The 20,968-nt window shown below is 49.5% G+C and overlaps 1 protein-coding gene across 1 annotated transcript in view; it reads left to right on the plus strand.

Moving 5' to 3' along the window:
- The first annotated feature begins 2,431 nt into the window (after window positions 1-2,431).
- abca1b (ATP-binding cassette, sub-family A (ABC1), member 1B) overlaps window positions 2,432-20,968 on the plus strand; it is a 36,479-nt gene continuing 17,942 nt past the window's right edge. Inside the window, exons 1-22 of the mRNA XM_061079313.1 lie at window positions 2,432-2,467; window positions 5,143-5,289; window positions 5,610-5,703; window positions 9,588-9,729; window positions 10,271-10,389; window positions 11,803-11,924; window positions 12,540-12,743; window positions 15,009-15,098; window positions 16,000-16,240; window positions 16,325-16,464; window positions 16,553-16,669; window positions 16,935-17,129; window positions 17,533-17,738; window positions 18,075-18,251; window positions 18,340-18,562; window positions 18,641-18,862; window positions 18,948-19,152; window positions 19,419-19,532; window positions 19,630-19,804; window positions 19,952-20,083; window positions 20,330-20,607; window positions 20,686-20,906. Coding sequence (XP_060935296.1) covers window positions 5,224-5,289; window positions 5,610-5,703; window positions 9,588-9,729; window positions 10,271-10,389; window positions 11,803-11,924; window positions 12,540-12,743; window positions 15,009-15,098; window positions 16,000-16,240; window positions 16,325-16,464; window positions 16,553-16,669; window positions 16,935-17,129; window positions 17,533-17,738; window positions 18,075-18,251; window positions 18,340-18,562; window positions 18,641-18,862; window positions 18,948-19,152; window positions 19,419-19,532; window positions 19,630-19,804; window positions 19,952-20,083; window positions 20,330-20,607; window positions 20,686-20,906 — 3,483 coding nt within the window. The 5' untranslated portion in view covers window positions 2,432-2,467; window positions 5,143-5,223. The remainder of the gene's footprint in view (window positions 2,468-5,142; window positions 5,290-5,609; window positions 5,704-9,587; window positions 9,730-10,270; window positions 10,390-11,802; window positions 11,925-12,539; window positions 12,744-15,008; window positions 15,099-15,999; window positions 16,241-16,324; window positions 16,465-16,552; window positions 16,670-16,934; window positions 17,130-17,532; window positions 17,739-18,074; window positions 18,252-18,339; window positions 18,563-18,640; window positions 18,863-18,947; window positions 19,153-19,418; window positions 19,533-19,629; window positions 19,805-19,951; window positions 20,084-20,329; window positions 20,608-20,685; window positions 20,907-20,968) is intronic.

Raw genomic sequence — 20,968 nt, forward strand, 5'->3', positions numbered from 1 at the left:
ATTTTTAAAAAAAATTAAATTTTTTTTTTTTTTTTTCACGAATTTAAATGTCTTTCAATACACATTAACATGCATCCAACATATTGTGAGGCTGATTTGACCCTCTGCCTGACAACCTCCATCCATCCAAGATTAGATAAGTTGTGTGCTACCCATCAGGGTCCCACATCTCACTAATGTGGGAGTATGTGTGCCATCCACAGATGAGGATTCACTGTCTCTTCTACATGTATGTTTAAAATAAAAACATGAATCTGTGAATTACTTTAATAGCTCAGTGTTGTATGCAAGATGTACAGTGGGTACGGAAAGTATTCAGACTCTTTTAAATATTTCACTCTTTGTTTCATTGCAGCAATTTGCAAATATCAAAAAAGGTTCATTTTATTTCTCATTAATGTACACTCAGCACCCCATCTTCACAGAAAAAAACAGAAATGTTGAAATTTTTGCAAATTTATTAAAAAAGAAAAAGTGAAATATCACATGGTATATATCATAAGTATTCAGACCTTTTGTTGTGACACTCATATTGAACTCACATTCTGTCCATTTCTTCTGATCCTCCTTGAGATGGTTCTACTCCTTCTTTGTCCAGCTGTTTTTAATTAAACTGATTGGACTTGATTAGGAAAGGCACACACCTGTCTATATAAGACCTTCCAGCTCACAGTGCATGTCAGAGCAAATAAGAATCATGAGGTCGAAGGAACTGCCCAAGGAGCTCAGAGACAGAATTGTGGCAAGGCACAGATCTGGCCAAGGTCACAAAATAATTTCTGCAGCACTCAAGGTTCCTAAGAGCACAGTGGCCTCCATATCCTTAAATGGAAGAAGTTTGGGACGACCAGAACTCTTCCTAGACCTGGCCGTCCAGCCAAACTGAGCAATCGTGGGAGAAGAGCCTTGGTGAGAGAGGTAAAGAAGAACCCAAAGATCACTGTGGCTGAGCTCCAGAGATGCAGTAGGGAGATGGGAGAAAGTTCCACAAAGTCAACTATCACTGCAGCCCTCCACCAGTCGGGGCTTTATGGCAGAGTGGCCCGACGGAAGCCTCTCCTCAGTGCAAGACATATGAAAGCCTGCAGAGAGTTTGCCAAAAAACACATGAAGGACTCCCAGACTATGAGAAATAAGATTCTCTGGTCTGATGAGACCAAGATTGAACTTGTTGGCGTTAATTCTCAGCGGTATGTGTGGAGAAAACCAGGCACTGCTCATCACCTGCCCAATACAATCCCAACAGTGAAACATGGTGGTGGCAGCATCATGCTATGGGGGGGGGGGGGGGGGTTTCAGCTGCAGGGACAGGACGACTGGTTGCAATTGAAGGAAAGATGAATGCGGCCAAGTACAGAGATATCCTGGAAGAAAACCTCTTCCAGAGTGCTCTGGACCTCAGACTGGGCCGAAGGTTCACCTTCCAACAAGACAATGACCCTAAGCACACAGCTAAAATAACAAAGGAGTGGCTTCGGAACAACTCTGTGACCATTCTGGACTGGCCCAGCCAGAGCCCTGACCTAAACCCAATGGAGCATCTCTGGAGAGACCTGAACATGGCTGTCCACCAACGTTCACCATCCAACCTGAAAGAACTGGAGAGGATCTGCAAGGAAGAATGGCAGAGGATCCCCAAATCCAGCTGTGAAGAACTGGTTGCATCATTCCCAAGAAGACTCATGGCTGTACTGGCTCAAAAGGTTCTACTCAATACTGAGCAAAGGGTCTGAATACTTATGACCATTTGATATTTCAGTTTTTCTTTTTTAATAAATTTGCAAAAATTTCTACATTTCTGTTTTTTTCTGTCAAGATGGGGTGCTGAGTTTACATTGATGAGAAATAAAATGAACTTTTTTGATTTTAGCAAATGGCTGCAATGAAACAGAGTGAAACATTTAAAAGGGTCTGAATACTTTCTGTACCCACTGTATGTTTATAAACAGCAGTGGCATGCCCCCCCTGTACCTTGCACATGTTTAAATTAAAAATATGAATATATGAACCCTTGTAATATTTGAATAGCTTAGTATTGAATGCACAATATCAGGGTAGTTATGTTGAACATGGCACTAGGTCCAGTTTAATACAAAACACAATTTTATAAAATATATATAGTAGGGGGTCCCTGCTCCATCTCTCCACCTGTTTGGGGGTCCTTGGCCTGAAGAACGTTGAAGACCCCTGCTGTAAATCATTGAGTAATTTGTTGTTTTATTTTGAAACATCAGTTGATTGGTCTTTTATTTTGAAACTGTCGTCTGATTTACCGGATATAATCTGCAATTGTCTTGTCCTCCTCTTCTGCTTCCGGTCTGTAATTCAATTATTTTGGGCGTCTTTTATTTTGAAGTGTTAGAGCGGAAGTGTGTGTATGTGTGTGTGGGGGGGGGGTAACAACAGTCGGAGGTTTGGTCTCGTGCAGCAGCTGAAGAGCGTCAGTGCAGCGGAGGAGCGACACGAGGTAAGACATCCTGTCCCCGGGCTGTCCCCCGGTCTGTCCCCCGGTCTGTCCCCGGGCTGTCCCGGTCTCTGCATGTCTCACTTTCTCTCAGTCTGTCTCACTTTGTCTCACTTTCTCTCAATCTGTCTCACTTTGTCTCTGCATGTCTCACTTTCTCTCAGTCTGTCTCACTTTGTCTCAGCATGTCTCACTTTCTCTCAGTCTGTCTCACTTTCTCTCAGCATGTCTCACTTTGTCTCTGCATGTCTCACATTCTCTCAGTCTGTCTCACTTTGTCTCTGCATGTCTCACTTTCTCTCAGTCTGTCTCACTTTCTCTCAGTCTGTCTCACTTTGTCTCACTTTCTCTCAATCTGTCTCACTTTGTCTCTGCATGTCTCACTTTCTCTCAGTCTGTCTCACTTTGTCTCAGCATGTCTCACTTTCTCTCAGTCTGTCTCACTTTCTCTCAGCATGTCTCACTTTGTCTCTGCATGTCTCACATTCTCTCAGTCTGTCTCACTTTGTCTCTGCATGTCTCACTTTGTCTCAGTCTGTCTCACTTTCTCTCAGCATGTCTCACTTTGTCTCTGCATGTCTCACTTTCACTCAGTCTGTCTCACTTTGTCTCACTTTCTCTCAGTCTGTCTCACTTTCTGTCAGTCTGTCTCACTTTCTGTCAGTCTGTCTCACTTTGTCTCTGCATGTCTCACTTTCTCTCAGTCTGTCTCACTTTGTCTCACTTTCTCTCAGTCTGTCTCACTTTGTCTCTGCATGTCTCACTTTCTCTCAGTCTCTCACTTTCTCTCAGCATGTCTCACTTTGTCTCAGCATGTCTCACTTTCTCTCAGTCTGTCTCACTTTCTCTCAGCATGTCTCACTTTGTCTCAGTCTCTCACTTTCTCTCAGCATGTCTCACTTTGTCTCAAAATGTCTCACTTTCTCTCAGTCTGTCTCACTTTCTCTCAGTCTGTCTCACTTTGTCTCACTTTGTCTCAGTCTGTCTCACTTTCTCTCAGTCTGTCTCACTTTGTCTCACTTTCTCTCAGTCTGTCTCACTTTGTCTCACTTTCTCTCACTTTGTCTCAGTCTGTCTCACTTTCTCTCAGTCTGTCTCACTTTCTCTCAGTCTGTCTCACTTTGTCTCACTTTCTCTCACTTTGTCTCAGTCTGTCTCACTTTCTGTCAGTCTGTCTCACTTTGTCTCAGTCTGTCTCAGTCTGTCTCAGTCTGTCTCATTCTGTCTCACCTGAGTGTCTCTCAGGTCAAAGTTGATATTAAAGTAAATGTCTTGTAGAGATAAAAAGCAGCTGGAGCCTCTCAGGCTTGAAGCTGCAGTTTTCGAACCCACCACCGGAGGCGCCATTGAGTGATCAGCTGATTAAAAACTCACTACATTAAAGTATTGATCACGTGTTGTTTTAGAAAAACTGAGAAAAAATAAGTTAATTTGTTTCAACTTAACTGGATTTTATTATTTAATCAGTATTATATACCTAGTTATATAACCAGCTGATAACCCCCCCCCCACAGACACACATTAACACACACAGTTCACACCTCAGAGGAATGTGGGGGGGGGGGGGGGGGGGGGTGGATAAAGTTCACTTCACAGTAAAGTTACACACACATTAAACCCCCCCCCCCATTATTCAGAGAGTTGAAGCTCATTGTCATGATGGTGTGTCCCCCCCCCCCTCTCGTCCTGCTGATCTGATCAGACTCATCGGTGTGAACATGAACCTGAGTGACCTCTGACCTTTGACCTCACACTGTCGCCATGAATCAATCACGTTTTCACCTTCATCACACGTTGATTCGTTTGTCTTCTGTCTGTCTTCACTCTGTCTTCTGTCTGTCTTCACTCTGTCTTCTGTCTGTCTTCACTCTGTCTTCACTCTGTCTTCTGTCTGTCTTCACTCTGTCTTCTGTCTGTCTTCACTCTGTCTTCTGTCTGTCTTCTGTCTGTCTTCACTCTGTCTTCTGTCTGTCTTCACTCTGTCTTCTGTCTGTCTTCACTCTGTCTTCTGTCTGTCTTCTGTCTGTCTTCACTCTGTCTTCTGTCTGTCTTCACTCTGTCTTCTGTCTGTCTTCACTCTGTCTTCACCCTGTCTTCACTCTGTCTTCTGTCTGTCTTCACTCTGTCTGTCTTCTGTCTGTCTTCTGTCTGTCTTCACTCTGTCTTCTGTCTGTCTTCACTCTGTCTTCTGTGTGTCTTCTGTCTGTCTTCACTCTGTCTTCACTCTGTCTTCTGTCTGTCTTCACTCTGTCTTCTGTCTGTCTTCTGTCTGTCTTCACTCTGTCTTCTGTCTGTCTTCACTCTGTCTTCTGTCTGTCTTCTGTCTGTCTTCACCCTGTCTTCACTCTGTCTTCTGTCTGTCTTCACTCTGTCTGTCTTCTGTCTGTCTTCTGTCTGTCTTCACTCTGTCTGTCTTCACCCTGTCTTGTCTGTCTCTCTCATCGGACACGTGTGTAAAACACGGATCCATGTTAACCTGCAAACAGAAGTGAACTGTGTGTGTGTGTGTGTGTGTGTGTGTGTGTGTGTGTGTGTGTGTGTGTGTGTGTGTGTGTGTGTGTGTGTGTGTGTGTGTGTGTGTGTGTGTGTGTGTGTGTGTGTGTGTGTGAGACTAATATCAGCTGTGACCTTTGACCCTGCCACCTTTGAGCTGTGTGTTGTCTGATCTGTTATTGCAGTGTGAGCAGCAGCTGAGGATCATTGCAGGAGGATCAGAGGACGAGGATCAGAGGACGAGGATCAGAGGACGGCTGGGGGACATGTCCGTCTTCACGCAGCTGGGTCTGCTGCTGTGGAAGAACTTCACGTACAGACGCCGACAGACGGTCAGTCACATGATGATTTCACTGATCGATCATAACATCCTCTGTAATAATCACGAGAGTCGGACGCCACGTCGTCTGTTTGTTGATTGATTTCCTCTGAGAATCCAAGAGGAAGATCGATCATCGTATCGATCTTCTTCTCTGATCCATTAGAACCTGCTCAGTTCAGACCTGATCTCTGATGTTTGGCTCCGTCACGTCTCGGACAATAAAGCCGTGAACGTGTGAACGTGTGTTTTCATAAATCGATAAACACGTGCAGCTGCTTCCTGTTGAAGGCTTCTAGCGGCGCTGTGACACGTTTCTGTTTCCTGTCTCAGCCTCAGCTCCTGCTGGAGATCGTCTGGCCGCTCTTCATCTTCTTCATCCTCATCGCCGTGAGGCTCAACTACCCGCCGTACGAACAACATGAGTGTGAGTTCAAACAAACCTTTATTAGCTCGACAGAGCTCAAATCTGCAATATTTAGTTTATTATTTGTTTACTTAAAACATTTTATTGTAAAAGACCAACCAACAAAATGTTGTCAAATTAAATATCTCAAATTGATTGATTCAGTCCAAACTGTAAAATAAAAGTAAACTGTCAAATTCTTATTTGATCTGATGATAAGTTGTTGATGTTTTAAATGAACAAATCTGATCTTCGTACATCAAAGTTTAGTGAATGTTCCTCCGTCGCTCATCAAGCAGCGTGTCACATGTTCACATGAAGACAAACACCAGAACTCCAGCAGCCAATCACAGCTCTTGGTGTCTCCTGTGACATCACGGCCGTGGCCTCGGATCACGTGATCGCTGCATCATGAATGTTCGATCCTTGTTCCGACTCTGGCGAGCGCCCGGTGTCTCTGGCGAGCGCCCGGTGTCTCTGGCGAGCGCCCGGTGTCTCTGACGAGCGCCCGGTGTCTCTGGGAGCAGCTCGGTGTCTCTGGCGAGCGCCCGGTGTCTCTGGGAGCAGCCCGGTGTCTCTGACGAGCGCCCGGTGTCTCTGGGAGCAGCCCGGTGTCTCTGGCGAGCGCCCGGTGTCTCTGGCGAGCGCCCGGTGTCTCTGGCGAGCGCCCGGTGTCTCTGACGAGCGCCCGGTGTCTCAGGCGAGCGCCCGGTGTCTCTGGCGTGCGCCCGGTGTCTCTGGCGAGCGCCCGGTGTCTCTGGGAGCAGCCCGGTGTCTCTGGCGAGCGCCCGGTGTCTCTGGCGAGCGCCCGGTGTCTCTGGCGAGCGCCCGGTGTCTCTGGCGAGCGCCCGGTGTCTCTGGCGAGCGCCCGGTGTCTCTGGGAGCAGCCCGGTGTCTCTGACGAGCGCCCGGTGTCTCTGGGAGCAGCCCGGTGTCTCTGGCGAGCAGCTCGGTGTCTCTGGCGAGCGCCCGGTGTCTCTGGCGAGCGCCCGGTGTCTCTGGCGTGCGCCCGGTGTCTCTGGCGAGCGCCCGGTGTCTCTGGCGAGCGCCCGGTGTCTCTGGCGAGCGCCCGGTGTCTCTGGCGAGCGCCCGGTGTCTCTGGGAGCAGCCCGGTGTCTCTGGCGAGCGCCCGGTGTCTCTGGGAGCAGCCCGGTGTCTCTGGCGAGCAGCTCGGTGTCTCTGGGAGCAGCCCGGTGTCTCTGGCGAGCGCCCGGTGTCTCTGGCGAGCGCCCGGTGTCTCTGGCGAGCGCCCGCTGTGGACGCAGCACTTCCACACGATCCCCTGGAGGCGTCCTGTCCCTCTCCACATCATTTGGTCACATCTGCAGGATAAGGTCACTGGATTTCAGGTGTCATCCAGGTGCATGCTGGGAGTGATTATCAGCAGCGTTCAGAACCTTGTACCTTTAAGGACGTGTGATATCAGTTTGACACCGGATTGATACCGTACAATCTGTTATTGATTGATAAACGCTGCAGTGAAGGAAATAGACAGGAAGTGTTAACAGCTGCAGGATTTCAAATTAAAGGTCTTCTTGAAGTGGTTCCTTCTCAGTTTATTACTCGTTATCTCTGAAACGCCATTATCAGACCCGCTCCCATCGATAAGCTCCTTACAGAGTTACACAAGAACATGGACGAGTCAAAAGTCTCCGTCAGCGCCAACGTGTCCAGAAGACGTCGACCTCCAGGTCCTCGCCGCGGCTGCAGGTGATTACGTTCAGCGAGCAGAAGAAATGAATCTATGAACTGCAGCAGCCAATCAGGAGCAAGCTAACCAAGTTCTCAAGATCTGTTTTCAGAGCTGATCTTCTGGAGGACCACACTCAGTTTCTCCTCCTCATGAGCTCCTGTATAGAGTCTGAGTCCAGGAGCAGTGTGAACAGCAGAGGAGCCTCCACTGGTTCACTGAGTGAGGGGGGGGTGGGGGGGGGAGGAGCTTCTGACACGGGACACAAACATGAAGAAAATAAAACAAACCTCTGGTGAAGAAGTGCTGACACACACGAAGAAGACACAAAGATGTGAACAGATCAGAGCTGAAGGTGTCAGGTGATGTAAACATGATCACATGACCTCTGCAGCAGAGGGAACAGGTCACTTCCTGTGTGTGTCTGCCCCCCCGGCTCCTCCTCCTCTCACCTGAACCAGGAGGAGGATGTGATGCTGAGATGTTCAGCTGTGAAACACAAACTCTGGAGACGTCACAGTGACATCACGGTGACATCACGGTGACATCACGGTGACATCACGGTGACATCACGGTGACATCATGGTGACCACCTTGTCTCAAAGTTCTGAATTCATCTGTCACATGACCTGAGATTCCTGAACTCTCCTCATTGGTTCCTCAGAACCTTAACGCTGATGCTCTGTGGTCAGACGTGATCTTTGGACCCCGTGGCGACTCCTGATGACCACCTGATGTTTAATGTTGAGAAGAAACGGTTTGGACTGACTGAAGCTCAGTGAGAATCCGACCGACATTAACCCCGATGAGCGCCCGGTGCAGGAAGCGTGTGGTCCACTTCCTGTTTCCCTCTGAAAGCAGAAGCTGCGAGGACGTGACTCGGCGGTTTGAGGAACGTTTGTTCTTCACGCAGAAGGTCCGGTTCTTCTGCAGCCGACACATGTTAGTGTTGATCAACATGTTATTGATCAGAGATATGATCTTCATATCTTATCTCTGCTGATTAGGCCGAGGCCACGTGACTCTCTGATAGCAGCGTCTTCACCTGGGGGGGGTAAAGGTCGCAGTGAAGAAACCTCTGCCCTGAAGCAGCAGCTGGTGAAGATGAAGATGAAGATGCTCAGCTGCAGGTGATAACAGACAATCAGGTTTTCACCTGCACTTACTGTGAGGGCGCCCTCTACAGGTCAAAGTTGAATCTGCTGCTGTGGCGTCAACACATGTTCACAAACTGTCACAGGCCACGGACCAGGTCCACAGCTGGATCAGGTCCACAGCTGGTCCACAGCCGGACCAGGTCCACAGCTGGACCTGGTCCACAGCTGGATCAGGTCCACAGCCGGACCAGGTCCACAGCTGGATCAGGTCCACAGCTGGTCCACAGCCGGACCAGGTCCACAGCTGGTCCACAGCCGGACCAGGTCCACAGCTGGTCCACAGCTGGATCAGGTCCACAGCCGGACCAGGTCCACAGCTGGATCAGGTCCACAGCCGGACCAGGTCCACAGCTGGACCAGGTCCACAGCTGGTCCACAGCCGGACCAGGTCCACAACCGGACCTGGTCCACAGCTGGTCCACAGCCGGACCAGGTCCACAGCTGGATCAGGTCCACAGCTGGTCCACAGCCGGACCAGGTCCACAGCTGGTCCACAGCTGGATCAGGTCCACAGCCGGATCAGGTCCACAGCCGGACCAGGCCCACAGCTGGTCCACAGCCGGACCAGGTCCACAGCCGGTCCACAGCCGGACTAGGTCCACAGCCGGACCAGGTCTACATGAGGGAGCGGAGACGCTCTGTGCTCATCAGCCAATAAGCAGAAATTTATTATGATACATTAATAATGAAAATCGTGTGTGTGTGTGTGTGTGTGTGTGTGTGTGTGTGTGTGTGTGTGTGTGTGTGTGTGTGTGTGTGTGTGTGTGTGTGTGTGTGTGTGTGTGTGTGTGTGTGTGTGTGTGTGTGTGTGTGTGTGTGTGTGTGTGTGTGTGTGTGTGTGTGTGTGTGTGTGTGTGTGTGTGTGTGTGTGTGTGTGTGTGTGTGTGTGTGTGTAAAATCCTTTTATTTATTACTGCTGGCTTAATTATCAATGATTCACGACTACAAATCCCATGAGCCTCAGGTGTAGGAGAACAAGAAGCTGTGGTCTGTCATCCTGATGCTTTTACTTTGGTAACATATTTTCTGGGTGACTTCCTGTTTATTTTTGACTACAGGTCACTTCCCCAACAAGGCCATGCCGTCGGCCGGCACGCTGCCGTGGCTCCAGGGAATCCTGTGCAACGCCAACAACCCGTGTTTCAGACACGTGACGCCGGGCGAGTCCCCGGGCGTCGTCGGGAACTTCAACGACTCCATGTGAGACAAGTTCAGAAACCTTTCAATAATATAATGTGGAACAGTTTCCTTACACTGGTAGTGCTCGGGCCCAGATTAAATAAAATGGAAAATAAATGTGAACTGTTTTTCTGTGATTTCACCGCTGACCAATCAGAACTCTGAGTTCTCCCATCTCTTTAGATAGTAACTCACGTCTTGACTTCCTGCGGAGTTTCACTTAAAGTGACTTATTCACTTCACTTCCTGTTCACAAACATTTATCCCTGTGCACTTTAATCTTTACAAACTGCCTTTTTTGTGTGGGTCATGTGATCAGGTCGTACTGTTCTTATGAAGTCTCAGAAAAAACTCAAAGTAATTTCTTCAGATTTGCTTCAAACATTCAGTCGGACTCAAAAAAGAAGTGATTAGAATAAAACAAAGATCAGATGAAGTGATGATACTCTGTGAGTCGAAGGTCAAGGGTCAGCCGTGACATTAGTGTCGGTGACGCTGGTTGTTTGATTTTCCGTCAGAATTTGTAGAATCTCATGTTTAAATTAAATCTTTGTCTCAACAGAATTTCTCGTCTCTTCTCCGACGCCAAGAAGATTCTCCTCTACAGTCAGAACGACCAGAACCTGGACGGCTTCAAGGAGCTGGCCGGCGCTCTGCGGGCGCTGCAGGCCAGCCGCCCAGGTAGGACACGCTGAGCATGCTGGGTAACGGGGACTGCAGCCACCACCTGGCAGCAGGAAGTGAAATGTAAATCTAGTTCACATCATAGAAAATCAGCTGCAATAATATTTATGGTTTAAAAAGCTGCTGAGAGGCTGAAGCTGGATCGATCCACTGAAGCAGAATCGTCTCTGCTGCAGTTTCTGCCTCGTTAAACAAAAAGAATTTTCCTCCTTTGAGTTTTCATTTAATCCCTGCGGGGGGGCGTTCCTTTTCTCTACCTGCTCCGACCTGCCCCCCCCCCCGTCCTCCTCTGACCACTTTAAAGCCGGCGCTGTAATGTGAGCGGGGGTGTGGAGACGAGCTGTGGCAGGTTCCCACCGGCAGCTCAGGTGATCTCACCTGCTTCCTGTTTGGGGGGGCAGACACACACACACACACACACACACACACACACACACACTTTTTGTGGCGGTTTGTAGTCTCTCTCTGTGCCCCCCCACTGCAGGTGAGGGTCATGTCCCTCTGTCATGTTGAGTTTTCTGGCGGCCGCTCAGCAGCGTCACGCTGAGCGTCACTGAGTTCAGACATGTGGCGCCGCAGCTGCACCAACACGAGAGGAGGTCTGAGGTCTGAACCTGGCTCAGTTCAAGTCAGGTCCTTTAATCAGGAACACGCCGTCTCTCCTGAAGCTCTGATGTGGAGAAGAAGTGAACCTTGAGTTGTCGGCCTGAAGAGGAAGAGTTCCTGTCCAGCGTCCCGTCCTCTGCGTTTGTCCTCTGCGTCGCTGAATAAAGTTTATTGAAGTCGACGTGTTTCTCTGCTGGAAACTATTCCTCATTTGACCAATCACGTCAGTGCGATCCGCTGATGTCAGACCTCTGACCCGTCACTAACAGTGGTTCCTGTTGGTCCCTGTGTGGGGACGAGTGTCTTCACACCAACAGGAAGGACAGGATTTCACTTCAACATTAGTAAACATCTGTTAAAAATCCAGTTTTTACTGCAAAACCCCAGGAAATGAAAAGGTTTCCACTGTGATTCAGAATGAAACGTGACCACAGTGATGCAGCGCTGTCATAACTTGTTGGATTCATTCAATGGAGCTTTTACAGTTTTCACTGGCTCTGGTTAATATCTCAGGGTTAATAGGTTTTGGCGTCTCTAGAACCAAGCTCCTGATTCGCTATCGTGACGTTACGTCGCAGTTAATTTACATGGACGGTGACAATCATGTTTGTCTGTTGTTATGGCGACCAGCAGCCATGTTTCCATTCTTCAGTCTGGACGAGACGAGGACGGAGACTCTCCATCAGAGCCGCTCTGAAGCGGAGGACTCAGTCAGAGTCAGTCTCTGGAGCCTGAGAGACAAAACCAGGGGCAAAATAATTTCCCTAGTTTCCCATTACGACACTGACTCTGTTTTCTCCTCAGGCTTCAAGTTGAAACATTTTCTGCGAGACAACGAGACTCTGTCGAGTTTCCTGCGGAGCAACGTGTCCTTCCCTGAAACCCACGTCCAACAGATCAGAGACGCCGACGTCAACCTAGAGACAGTGAGGACACATCTGCACACACTCATAGACCAGAGACCACAACACGAAGGAGATCAGAGACCAGAACAGGGTCTCCATCCGCTGGTCTCTGTCCTCTGGTCTGTAATCTCTGGTTTCTAGTGTCTGGTCTCTGGTCTCTGGTCCCTGTCCTCTGGCCTTTTCCCTCTGGTCCCTTACCTCTGGTCTCTGGTCTTTGTCCTCAGATATCTAGTCTCTGGTCTCTGTCCTCTGGTCTGTAGTCTCTGGTCTCTGGTCCCTGTCCTCTGGCCTCTTCCCTCTGGTCTCTGGCCTCTGGTCTCTGTCCTCTGTCCTCTGTCCTCAGATATCTAGTCTCTGGTCTCTGGTCTCTGGTCTTTGTCCTCAGATATCTAGTCTCTGGTCCCTGTCCTCTGGTCCCTGTCCTCTGCTCTCTGGCCTCTGGTCTCTGGTCTCTGTCCTCAGATATCTAGTCTCTGGTCTCTGTCCTCTGGTCTGTAGTCTCCAGTTTCTGGTCCCTGTCCTCTGGCCTTTTCCCTCTGGTCTCTTTCCTCTGGTCTCTTTCCTCTGGTCCCTTTCCTCTGGTCTCTGGTCTTTGTCCTCAGATATCTAGTCTCTGGTCTCTGTCATCCGTCGCAGGTCCTCCTTAGAGGTTTTGGAGTCCACCTGAGGGACATGTGTCTCAGGAAGGGGGGCAAGCGCAGTGTGGAGGACTTTGTGACGATCTCGGACCCTGGTGTGTCGGTACTGGTTCAGGAAGTCATCTGTCAGGCGCCACCAGCCTGGCTGGACCTCGCTGAGGACCACTTCCTGAACAACCTGGACTTCCTCAAACCCGTCCAGGTAACAACAACAGGACGGAGTTGTGTGCGAGTTGTGTGTGAGTTGAGTGTGAGTTGAGTGTGAGTTGAGTGTGAGTTGAGTGTGAGTTGAGTGTGAGTTGAGTGTGAGTTGAGTGTGAGTTGAGTGTGAGTTGAGTGTGAGTTGTGTGTGAGTTATCTGAGTTGTGTGTGAGTTGTGTGAGAGTTGAGTGTGAGTTGAGTGAGTTGTGTGTGAGTTGTGTGTGAGTTGTGTGTGAGTTGAGTGTGAGTTGAGTGTGAGTTGTGTGAGAGTTGTGTGAGAGTTGAGTGTGAGTTGAGTGTGAGTTGAGTGTGAGTTGAGTGTGAGTTGAGTGTGAGTTGAGTGTGAGTTGAGTGTGAGTTGAGTGTGAGTTGAGTGTGAGTTGAGTGTGAGTTGAGTGTGAGTTGAGTGTGAGTTGTGTGTGAGTTGAGTGTGAGTTGAGTGTGAGTTGAGTGTGAGTTGAGTGTGAGTTGAGTGTGAGTTGAGTGTGATTGAGTGTGAGTTGAGTGTGAGTTGAGGGTGGAGTTGAGTGTGAGTTGGAGTGAGGTGTGTGTGTGTGTGTGTGTGTGTGTGGTGTGTTGTGTGTGTGTGTGTGTGTGTGTGTGTGTGTTGTGTGTGAGTGTGTGTGAGTTGATGTGTGTTGAGTGTGAGTGTGTGAGTTGAGTGTGAGTTGAGTGTGAGTTGAGTGTGAGTTGAGTGTGAGTGTGTGTGTGTGTGTGTGTGGTGTGTGTGTGTGTGTGTGTGTGTTGAGTGTGTGTTGAGTGTGAGTTGTGTGTGTGTGTGTGTGTGTGTTGAGTGTGTGTGTGTTGTGTGTGAGTGTGAGTGTGTGTGAGTTGTGTGTGAGTTGAGTGTGTGTGAGTGTGAGTTGAGTGTGAGTTGAGTGTGAGTTGAGTGTGAGTTGAGTGTGAGTTGTGTGTGAGTTATCTGAGTTGTGTGTGAGTTGAGTGAGTTGTGTGTGAGTTGTGTGTGAGTTGAGTGTGAGTTGTGTGTGAGTTGAGTGTGAGTTGTGTGTGAGTTGAGTGAGTTGAGTGTGAGTTGAGTGTGAGTTGAGTGTGAGTTGTGTGTGAGTTGAGTGTGAGTTGAGTGTGAGTTGAGTGAGTTGTGTGTGACTTTTGTGTGTTGTGTGTGTGTGTGTGTGTGTTGTGTGTGAGTTGTGTGTGAGTTGAGTGTGAGTTGAGTGTGAGTTGAGTGTGAGTTGAGTGTGAGTTGTGTGTGAGTTGAGTGTGAGTTGAGTGTGAGTTGAGTGTGAGTTGTGTGTGAGTTGAGTGTGAGTTGAGTGTGAGTTGAGTGTGAGTTGAGTGTGAGTTGTGTGTGAGTTGTGTGTGAGTTGTGTGTGAGTTGTGTGTGAGTTGTGTGTGTGTTGTGTGTGAGTTGAGTGTGAGTTGAGTGTGAGTTGAGTGTGAGTTGAGTGTGAGTTGAGTGTGAGTTGAGTGTGAGTTTGAGTGTGAGTTTGAGTGTGAGTTTGAGTGTGAGTGTGAGTGTGAGTGTGAGTGTGAGTGTGAGTTGTGTGTGAGTTGTGTGTGAGTTGTGTGTGAGTTGTGTGTGAGTTGTGTGTGAGTTGAGTGTGAGTTGAGTGTGAGTTGAGTGTGAGTTGAGTGTGAGTTGAGTGTGAGTTGTGTGTGAGTTGTGTGTGAGTTGAGTGTGAGTTGTGTGTGAGTTGAGTGTGAGTTGAGTGTGAGTTGAGTGAGAGTTGTGTGTGAGTTGAGTGTGAGTTGTGTGTGAGTTGTGTGAGAGTTGAGTGTGACCCTGATCAGGTGAGTTTGTGTTCAGTGTGTTGCGTGTGTGTGTCAGGGGGCGTGTCTCGGCCTGTGTGTGTCAGGGGGTGTGTCTTGGCCTGTGAGTCAGGGGGCGTGTCTCTGCCTGTGTGTGGCAGGGGGCGTGTCTCGGCCTGTGTGTGGCAGGGGGCGTGTCTCCGCCTGTGTGTGTCAGGGGGCGTGTCTCGGCCTGTGTGTGGCAGGGGGCGTGTCTCGGCTGCCTGGCTCTTCACACAGTGTTTCCCTGGAGACCAGTTTCATTGGTTTGAAAACACGAGGCCTGATTCTTTGTCTGTTTGAATCTACGAGCTCCTGAACCTGAACCAACCTGAGTCCCTGTGAACGTCTCCATGGAAACACTGAACTGCTTCAACCACAGAGAAAAGCCTGAAGTATCAAACAGGGACGACAGAGACTGATCATGTTACTATGACGATCTGTTTCTAATAACTGATGATCTGGTTTTAATCTTCTAGCTCCAACTTAAAGGGTTTTGGGTCTTCATGTCTTACAGAGGGACGTGAGGTCCGACCCAGAGGCCGTCAGACACGTGTCCCGGGCGACCAACAACCTCCTGGACAGCCTGGGTTCTCTGGCGGTGGAGGTAAGAAACCTGATCACATGACCCTCCAGTACAGTCTGTGTAGCAGACAGACCTGTGGTCCAGTAGAGAAGGTCCTGGTTTCAGATGGTCCTGGTTCCAGCAGGTCACTGGTTCACAGCAGATCAAAGCGTCCAGCTGAACAAACACTCAGCGTCCGTCCTCGTCCTCTGTGTCCTGCAGAGACGCTCTGATGGACATCGCAGCAGCTGCTGTGATGAGCCATGTGACCAAGTCACATGACCATGTCATGTGAACACGCCCCCATATCGGACCAGGACGCAGGTGGTTCCTCTCAGGTGATACCTGAGCCCAGGTGTCTCCAGATGTTGATGCACACACACACACACACACACACACCCACACACACACACACACACACACACTCACACACAGTTTGGTGGGTGCTGACTCAGGAACGTGTGTGTATGAGTCAAGCTTAACGTTTTTCGACATTTAGTTGAACTTAGTTTGAACTTTTCTTTGAAATTCTTGTCAAAGAGGAAGTGTGTCCGACATGACGTGACTTTCGATCAAACCTTTATTTAAAAGCACAGAGCCCCTGTGTTTACTCTGAGGAAACCCTGTACGTCTCGTGCTGTCGGCCCAACAAAAACAAACCTGACGCTCAACATCGTTTAAAACCACAACATCATGAGACTGTACACAACCTGCACCACCACAACAACCTGCACCACCACAACAACCTGCACCACCACAACAACCTGCACCACCACAACAACCTGCACCACTTACACACAGACAACAACATTCAGCATCTGGATGAACTCACATCACTGGGGGGATTCCAGCTGTTGCCTGGCAACATGCTGACCACCTGGTCCACAGGTCCAGAATCAGCTCCTCCTGGTCTGGAACTAACCCGTCTCTCTGTGACCTCCAGTTGGCCAGTATGAAGAGCTGGATCGATCTGAGGAATGAGATCATCTTCCTGACGCAGAACGCCACGTCCTCCCCCAGCGCCATGTACCAGGCGGTCTCCAGGATCGTGTGTGGTCACCCGGAGGGCGGCGGCCTGCAGATCAAATCCCTCAACTGGTACGAAGACAGCAACTACAAGGCTCTGTTTGGAAACCACAACAGCAGCGAGGACGAGCCCGGGTCGCTGTACGACAACTCCTCCAGTGAGTCCTCGTGTGTGTGGTGTGTGTGTGGTGTGTGTGTGTGTTGTGAGTCTGTATAATGTGTGTGCATTGTGTGCACTGCAGCTCCGTACTGTAACAGTCTGGTGAGGAACATGGACTCGAACCCCATGTCCAGGATGATCTGGCAGGCTCTGAAGCCGCTGCTGATGGGAAAGATCCTGTACACCCCCCACACCCCCGCCACGCAGAAGGTCATCCACGAGGTATGACATCACTTCCGGTCTCCTCACTTAGTTCGTCCAGGAGGGGGCGTAGTGTGTCTCACCTGCATGTGACCTGTGATGCATTCAGGTGAACCGGACCTTCCAGGAGCTGGGTGTGTTCAGGGACCTTGGAGGAATGTGGGAGGAGATGAGACCTAAAGTCTGGAGCTTCATGGAGAGCAGTCAACACATGGACCTGATCAGGGTAAGCAGGCTCCGCCCACCAGCTGGTTCATGTGTGTAACACTCTGCTCATTCACACACAGTGTAATACACACACGTTTAAAACAACATCCAACAGGTAAATAAGAATCAAATCAAACTGAAAACAAAGATTTTATGTATTGATAAGTCTTTATTTATTGTTAACCAATGTTCTGTTTAATGAGTTGGAGGTAAGGAGATGTTTACTGCTGCAGTTGACTGGTTCATCTTCAGGAGATAAAGCTCAGTCTTCTCTTGTCTTTTAGACTCTGCTGAAGAACAACGTCACCGCAAGATTATTCCACGCTCAGCTGGCCCAAACGGACTGGACCGTGTCCGACGTGTCCGACTTCCTGTCCAGGCAGGCAGAAGACCCCCGGCCAGCGGGCAGCGCCCTCACCTGGAGGGAGGTGTTCAACGAGACGGACCAGGCCATCATGAGCATCTCCCGCTTCATGGAGGTCAGACAGCAGAACTGGACTTTGTCCTCACTTCATATTTACAAGAACACAGACCTGTGACTGATGAGGACAGTTGATCGGCACTGTGAAACATCTCTTTTAAAATAAATTCTTATTTTAAAATAAATATTTTTAATTTCTGATAATCTGTTTTACTTACTCACATTTCTGGTTTGTGTGTCACTTCCTGTCCCGAGAAACAAAGAGTGTGAACTGATGTGAAGTGAAACACAATCTTGCCCGTGATGATTGTAAAACACATCAATAAAAACTTTATAAAGTCAGGTCAATAATAATTTTTACAGAAACATTTTCATTCACTCATCAATAAAAGGTTTTATCTGATATTAATGAAACGTCATTGGCTGTGATTGATGATGAAGATCATGTGTGTTTGTGTCAGTGTGTAAACTTAGACAAACTGGAGCCGGTCTCCACGGAGGAGCAGCTGGTGGACCAGTCCATGCTGCTGCTGGAGGACCGGAGGTTCTGGGCAGGAATCGTGTTCCCGGATATCGACCCCAATGCCACAGAGCTGCCGGCAAAACTCAACTACAAGATCCGCATGGACATCGACAACGTAGAGAGGACCAATAAGATCAGAGACGCGTGAGCACACACGCACACACACACGCACACACACACGCACACACACACACACGCACACGCACACACACACACGTTCAGAGGAAAGGCTGAATTTACAAACAGTCTTTGTTCAAATAAGAACTTGACGTTTTGAAGCAAAAGTTGTTAAGTTTTTAATAAAAAATCTTCGTAAAGATCATCTGTTAAAAATGTAAAAGTTGTGGGTCGTGACCTCTGCAGGTTTGGTCTCAACGAGACGTGAGGATGATGATGTTGAGCTGAAGTACGAGTGTTGGGGTTCGAATCCTCACACTGAGACATTTGCTGGGTCCAAAATAACATAACCCTTCTTTCCAGGTACTGGGACCCAGGTCCTCGTGCGGACCCGTTTGAGGACATGCGGTATATCTGGGGGGGGTTCTCGTACCTGCAGGACGTTATTGAGCAAGGCATCATTCGAGCAGTGACGGGCACCAAGGAGAAGACGGGAGTTTACATCCAGCAGATGCCGTATCCCTGCTACGTCGACGACATGTATGTAGATGTTTCTCCTGTTCTGGTTTCTAGAAGACACTTCCTCGTGTCCTTTGTCTCTAACCTGTCCTCGTGTGTTGTGTATCAGTTTCCTGCGGGTGATGAGTCGCTCCATGCCGCTCTTCATGACGTTGGCGTGGATGTACTCGGTGGCGATCATTCTGAAGAGCGTGGTGTATGAGAAAGAGGCGAGGCTGAAGGAGACCATGAGGATCATGGGATTGGATAACGGGATCCTGTGGTTGAGCTGGTTCATCAGCAGCCTGATTCCTCTGCTGATCAGCGCCGGACTGTTGGTGCTTCTGCTCAAGGTGAAGACCACGCACACGTCAGGGGGTCCTCACCACTGTCTGGTTTAAAATTGATTCTGTTCCTATCTTCTGCTGCAGAAGGGGAACCTGCTGCCCTACAGCGACCCTGGCGTGGTCTTCCTCTTCCTTGGATCCTTTGCCGTGGTGACCATCATGCAGTGTTTCCTCATCAGCACGGCGTTCGCACGAGCTAACCTGGCGGCGGCCTGCGGCGGAATCATCTACTTCACCCTGTACCTACCCTACGTCCTGTGTGTAGCCTGGCAGGACTACATCGGCTTCGGAGCCAAAGTCTTTGCTGTAAGTTTGGCGACCTGAGATCAGTTAGTGGTTAGGATGTTGAGTCCTGGTTGGACAGTGAATCACGTGACCTCCTCCCCTGCAGAGCCTCCTGTCCCCGGTGGCGTTCGGGTTTGGGTGCGAGTACTTTGCTCTGTTTGAGGAGCAGGGCGTCGGGATCCAGTGGAACAACCTGTTCTCGAGTCCTCTGGAGGAGGACGACTTCAGCCTGCGCACCGCCATCCTCCTCATGTACTTTGACTCCTTCCTGTACGGAGTCCTCACCTGGTACCTGGAGGCCGTGTTCCCAGGTGAGTGATGACATCACAGACCTGACTCACATCTGCTCGTTTGATTAAAATGTGAAAAGTGAATTATTTCATAACCACTCGTTTACATTATGTCTGTAGTCATGACAACGATGATAATGATGTTACTGTGAGTTCCAGTAGTTAAGACTTTGGTCAGTAGGTGGCAGTAAACACTGTAAATACTTAAATACTTCCACAAAGGAAGATGAAGTGATTAAATCTGTGATCATGATTTTTTTATTGGTGTTTCTGCGGCATCTGGTCAGGTCAGTACGGGATTCCTCGGCCCTGGTACTTCCCTTTCATCAAGTCTTACTGGTTTGGAGAAAAGGACGGAAAGTCCAACAATGTCCCTCAGAGCCGGAAAGGAAACCCCGGAGGTGAGACCGCTGTGGACACAGAGACCAACATGTGGTGCTACAGAACTGAAAGTATTGAGAACCTGTGAGACATGATGAATGTTGCATGTTGTTCCAGTCGTGTGCATGGAGGAGGAGCCTGCTCACCTGAAGCCAGGCGTCTTCATCGAGAACCTGGTGAAGGTTTATCGTCACGGTAAGAAACTGGCCGTGGACGGACTGACGCTCGGATTCTACGAGGGACAAATCACTTCCTTCCTAGGACACAACGGAGCTGGAAAAACTACAACCATGTGAGTCAAGGACATGAACTGTCGATACAAAGTGTCCACGTTAGCAGATAGAACATGGACCAATCAAAACCTGGGGTTGTGTACAGGTGAGTGCGAGGTGCAGACACAGGCTTTGGATGTAAATGATCTCTGATCTGGTCCCTGCAGGTCCATCCTGACTGGGCTGTTCCCCCCCACCTCTGGCACGGCCTACATCCTGGGCAGAGACATCAGGTCGGAGCTGAGCGCCATCAGACAAAGTCTTGGAGTTTGTCCCCAACACAACGTCCTCTTCAGCATGTGAGTGTTAACATCTTCACACAACACACACAAACATCCGACAAACTGATGTCACTGAAAACCTTTTCAACTCCAACAATCGAGTCAGACTGGTCCACAACAACAGGAACATGTCAGGAACATGTCAGGAACATGTCAGGAACATGTCAGGAACATGTCAGGAACATGTCAGGAACATGTCTGAAAACGGCTCCAGTGGATCATCCCATTTATCATGTGACCATGTCTGTGTGGCGCCCCCTGCAGGCTGACGGTGGAGGAGCACATCTGGTTCTACTCCCGGCTCAAAGGCCTGTCGGAGCAGCAGGTGAAAGGAGAGATCGAGCAGATCCTGCAGGACACTGGGCTTCGTCGAAAACGCAGCTCGAGAACCAGCACCCTGTCCGGAGGCATGCAGAGGAAACTGTCTGTGGCTCTGGCCTTCGTTGGAGGGTCGAAGGTCGTGATCCTGGACGAGCCCACGGCCGGCGTCGACCCCTACGCCCGCAGAGGGATCTGGGATCTCCTGCTGAAGTACAGACAAGGTGAGACTCTGGTTGGTTGGAATCAACTGGACTCGTTGCTGAAGCTGATGTTGATCTGAACCTCGTGTCTCCTGCCAGGACGCACCATCATCCTGTCCACGCACCACATGGACGAGGCCGACATCCTGGGGGACAGAATCGCCATCATCTCCCACGGGAAGCTGTGCTGCGTGGGCTCCTCCCTGTACCTGAAGAACCAGCTGGGGACCGGCTACTACCTGACGCTCGTCAAGAAGGAGGCGGAGCCGTCGCTGAGCTCCTGCAGGAACTCCTCCAGCACAGAGTCCTTAACCCAGAAGGTCTGAGACGAGTCCACTTCCAGGGAGGATCAGCTCTGATGTCAGGACCTGTATCAGGTCTT

This window comes from Limanda limanda, chromosome 10 (genome assembly GCF_963576545.1).
Source record: "Limanda limanda chromosome 10, fLimLim1.1, whole genome shotgun sequence".
NCBI classification, from domain to species: domain Eukaryota; kingdom Metazoa; phylum Chordata; class Actinopteri; order Pleuronectiformes; family Pleuronectidae; genus Limanda; species Limanda limanda.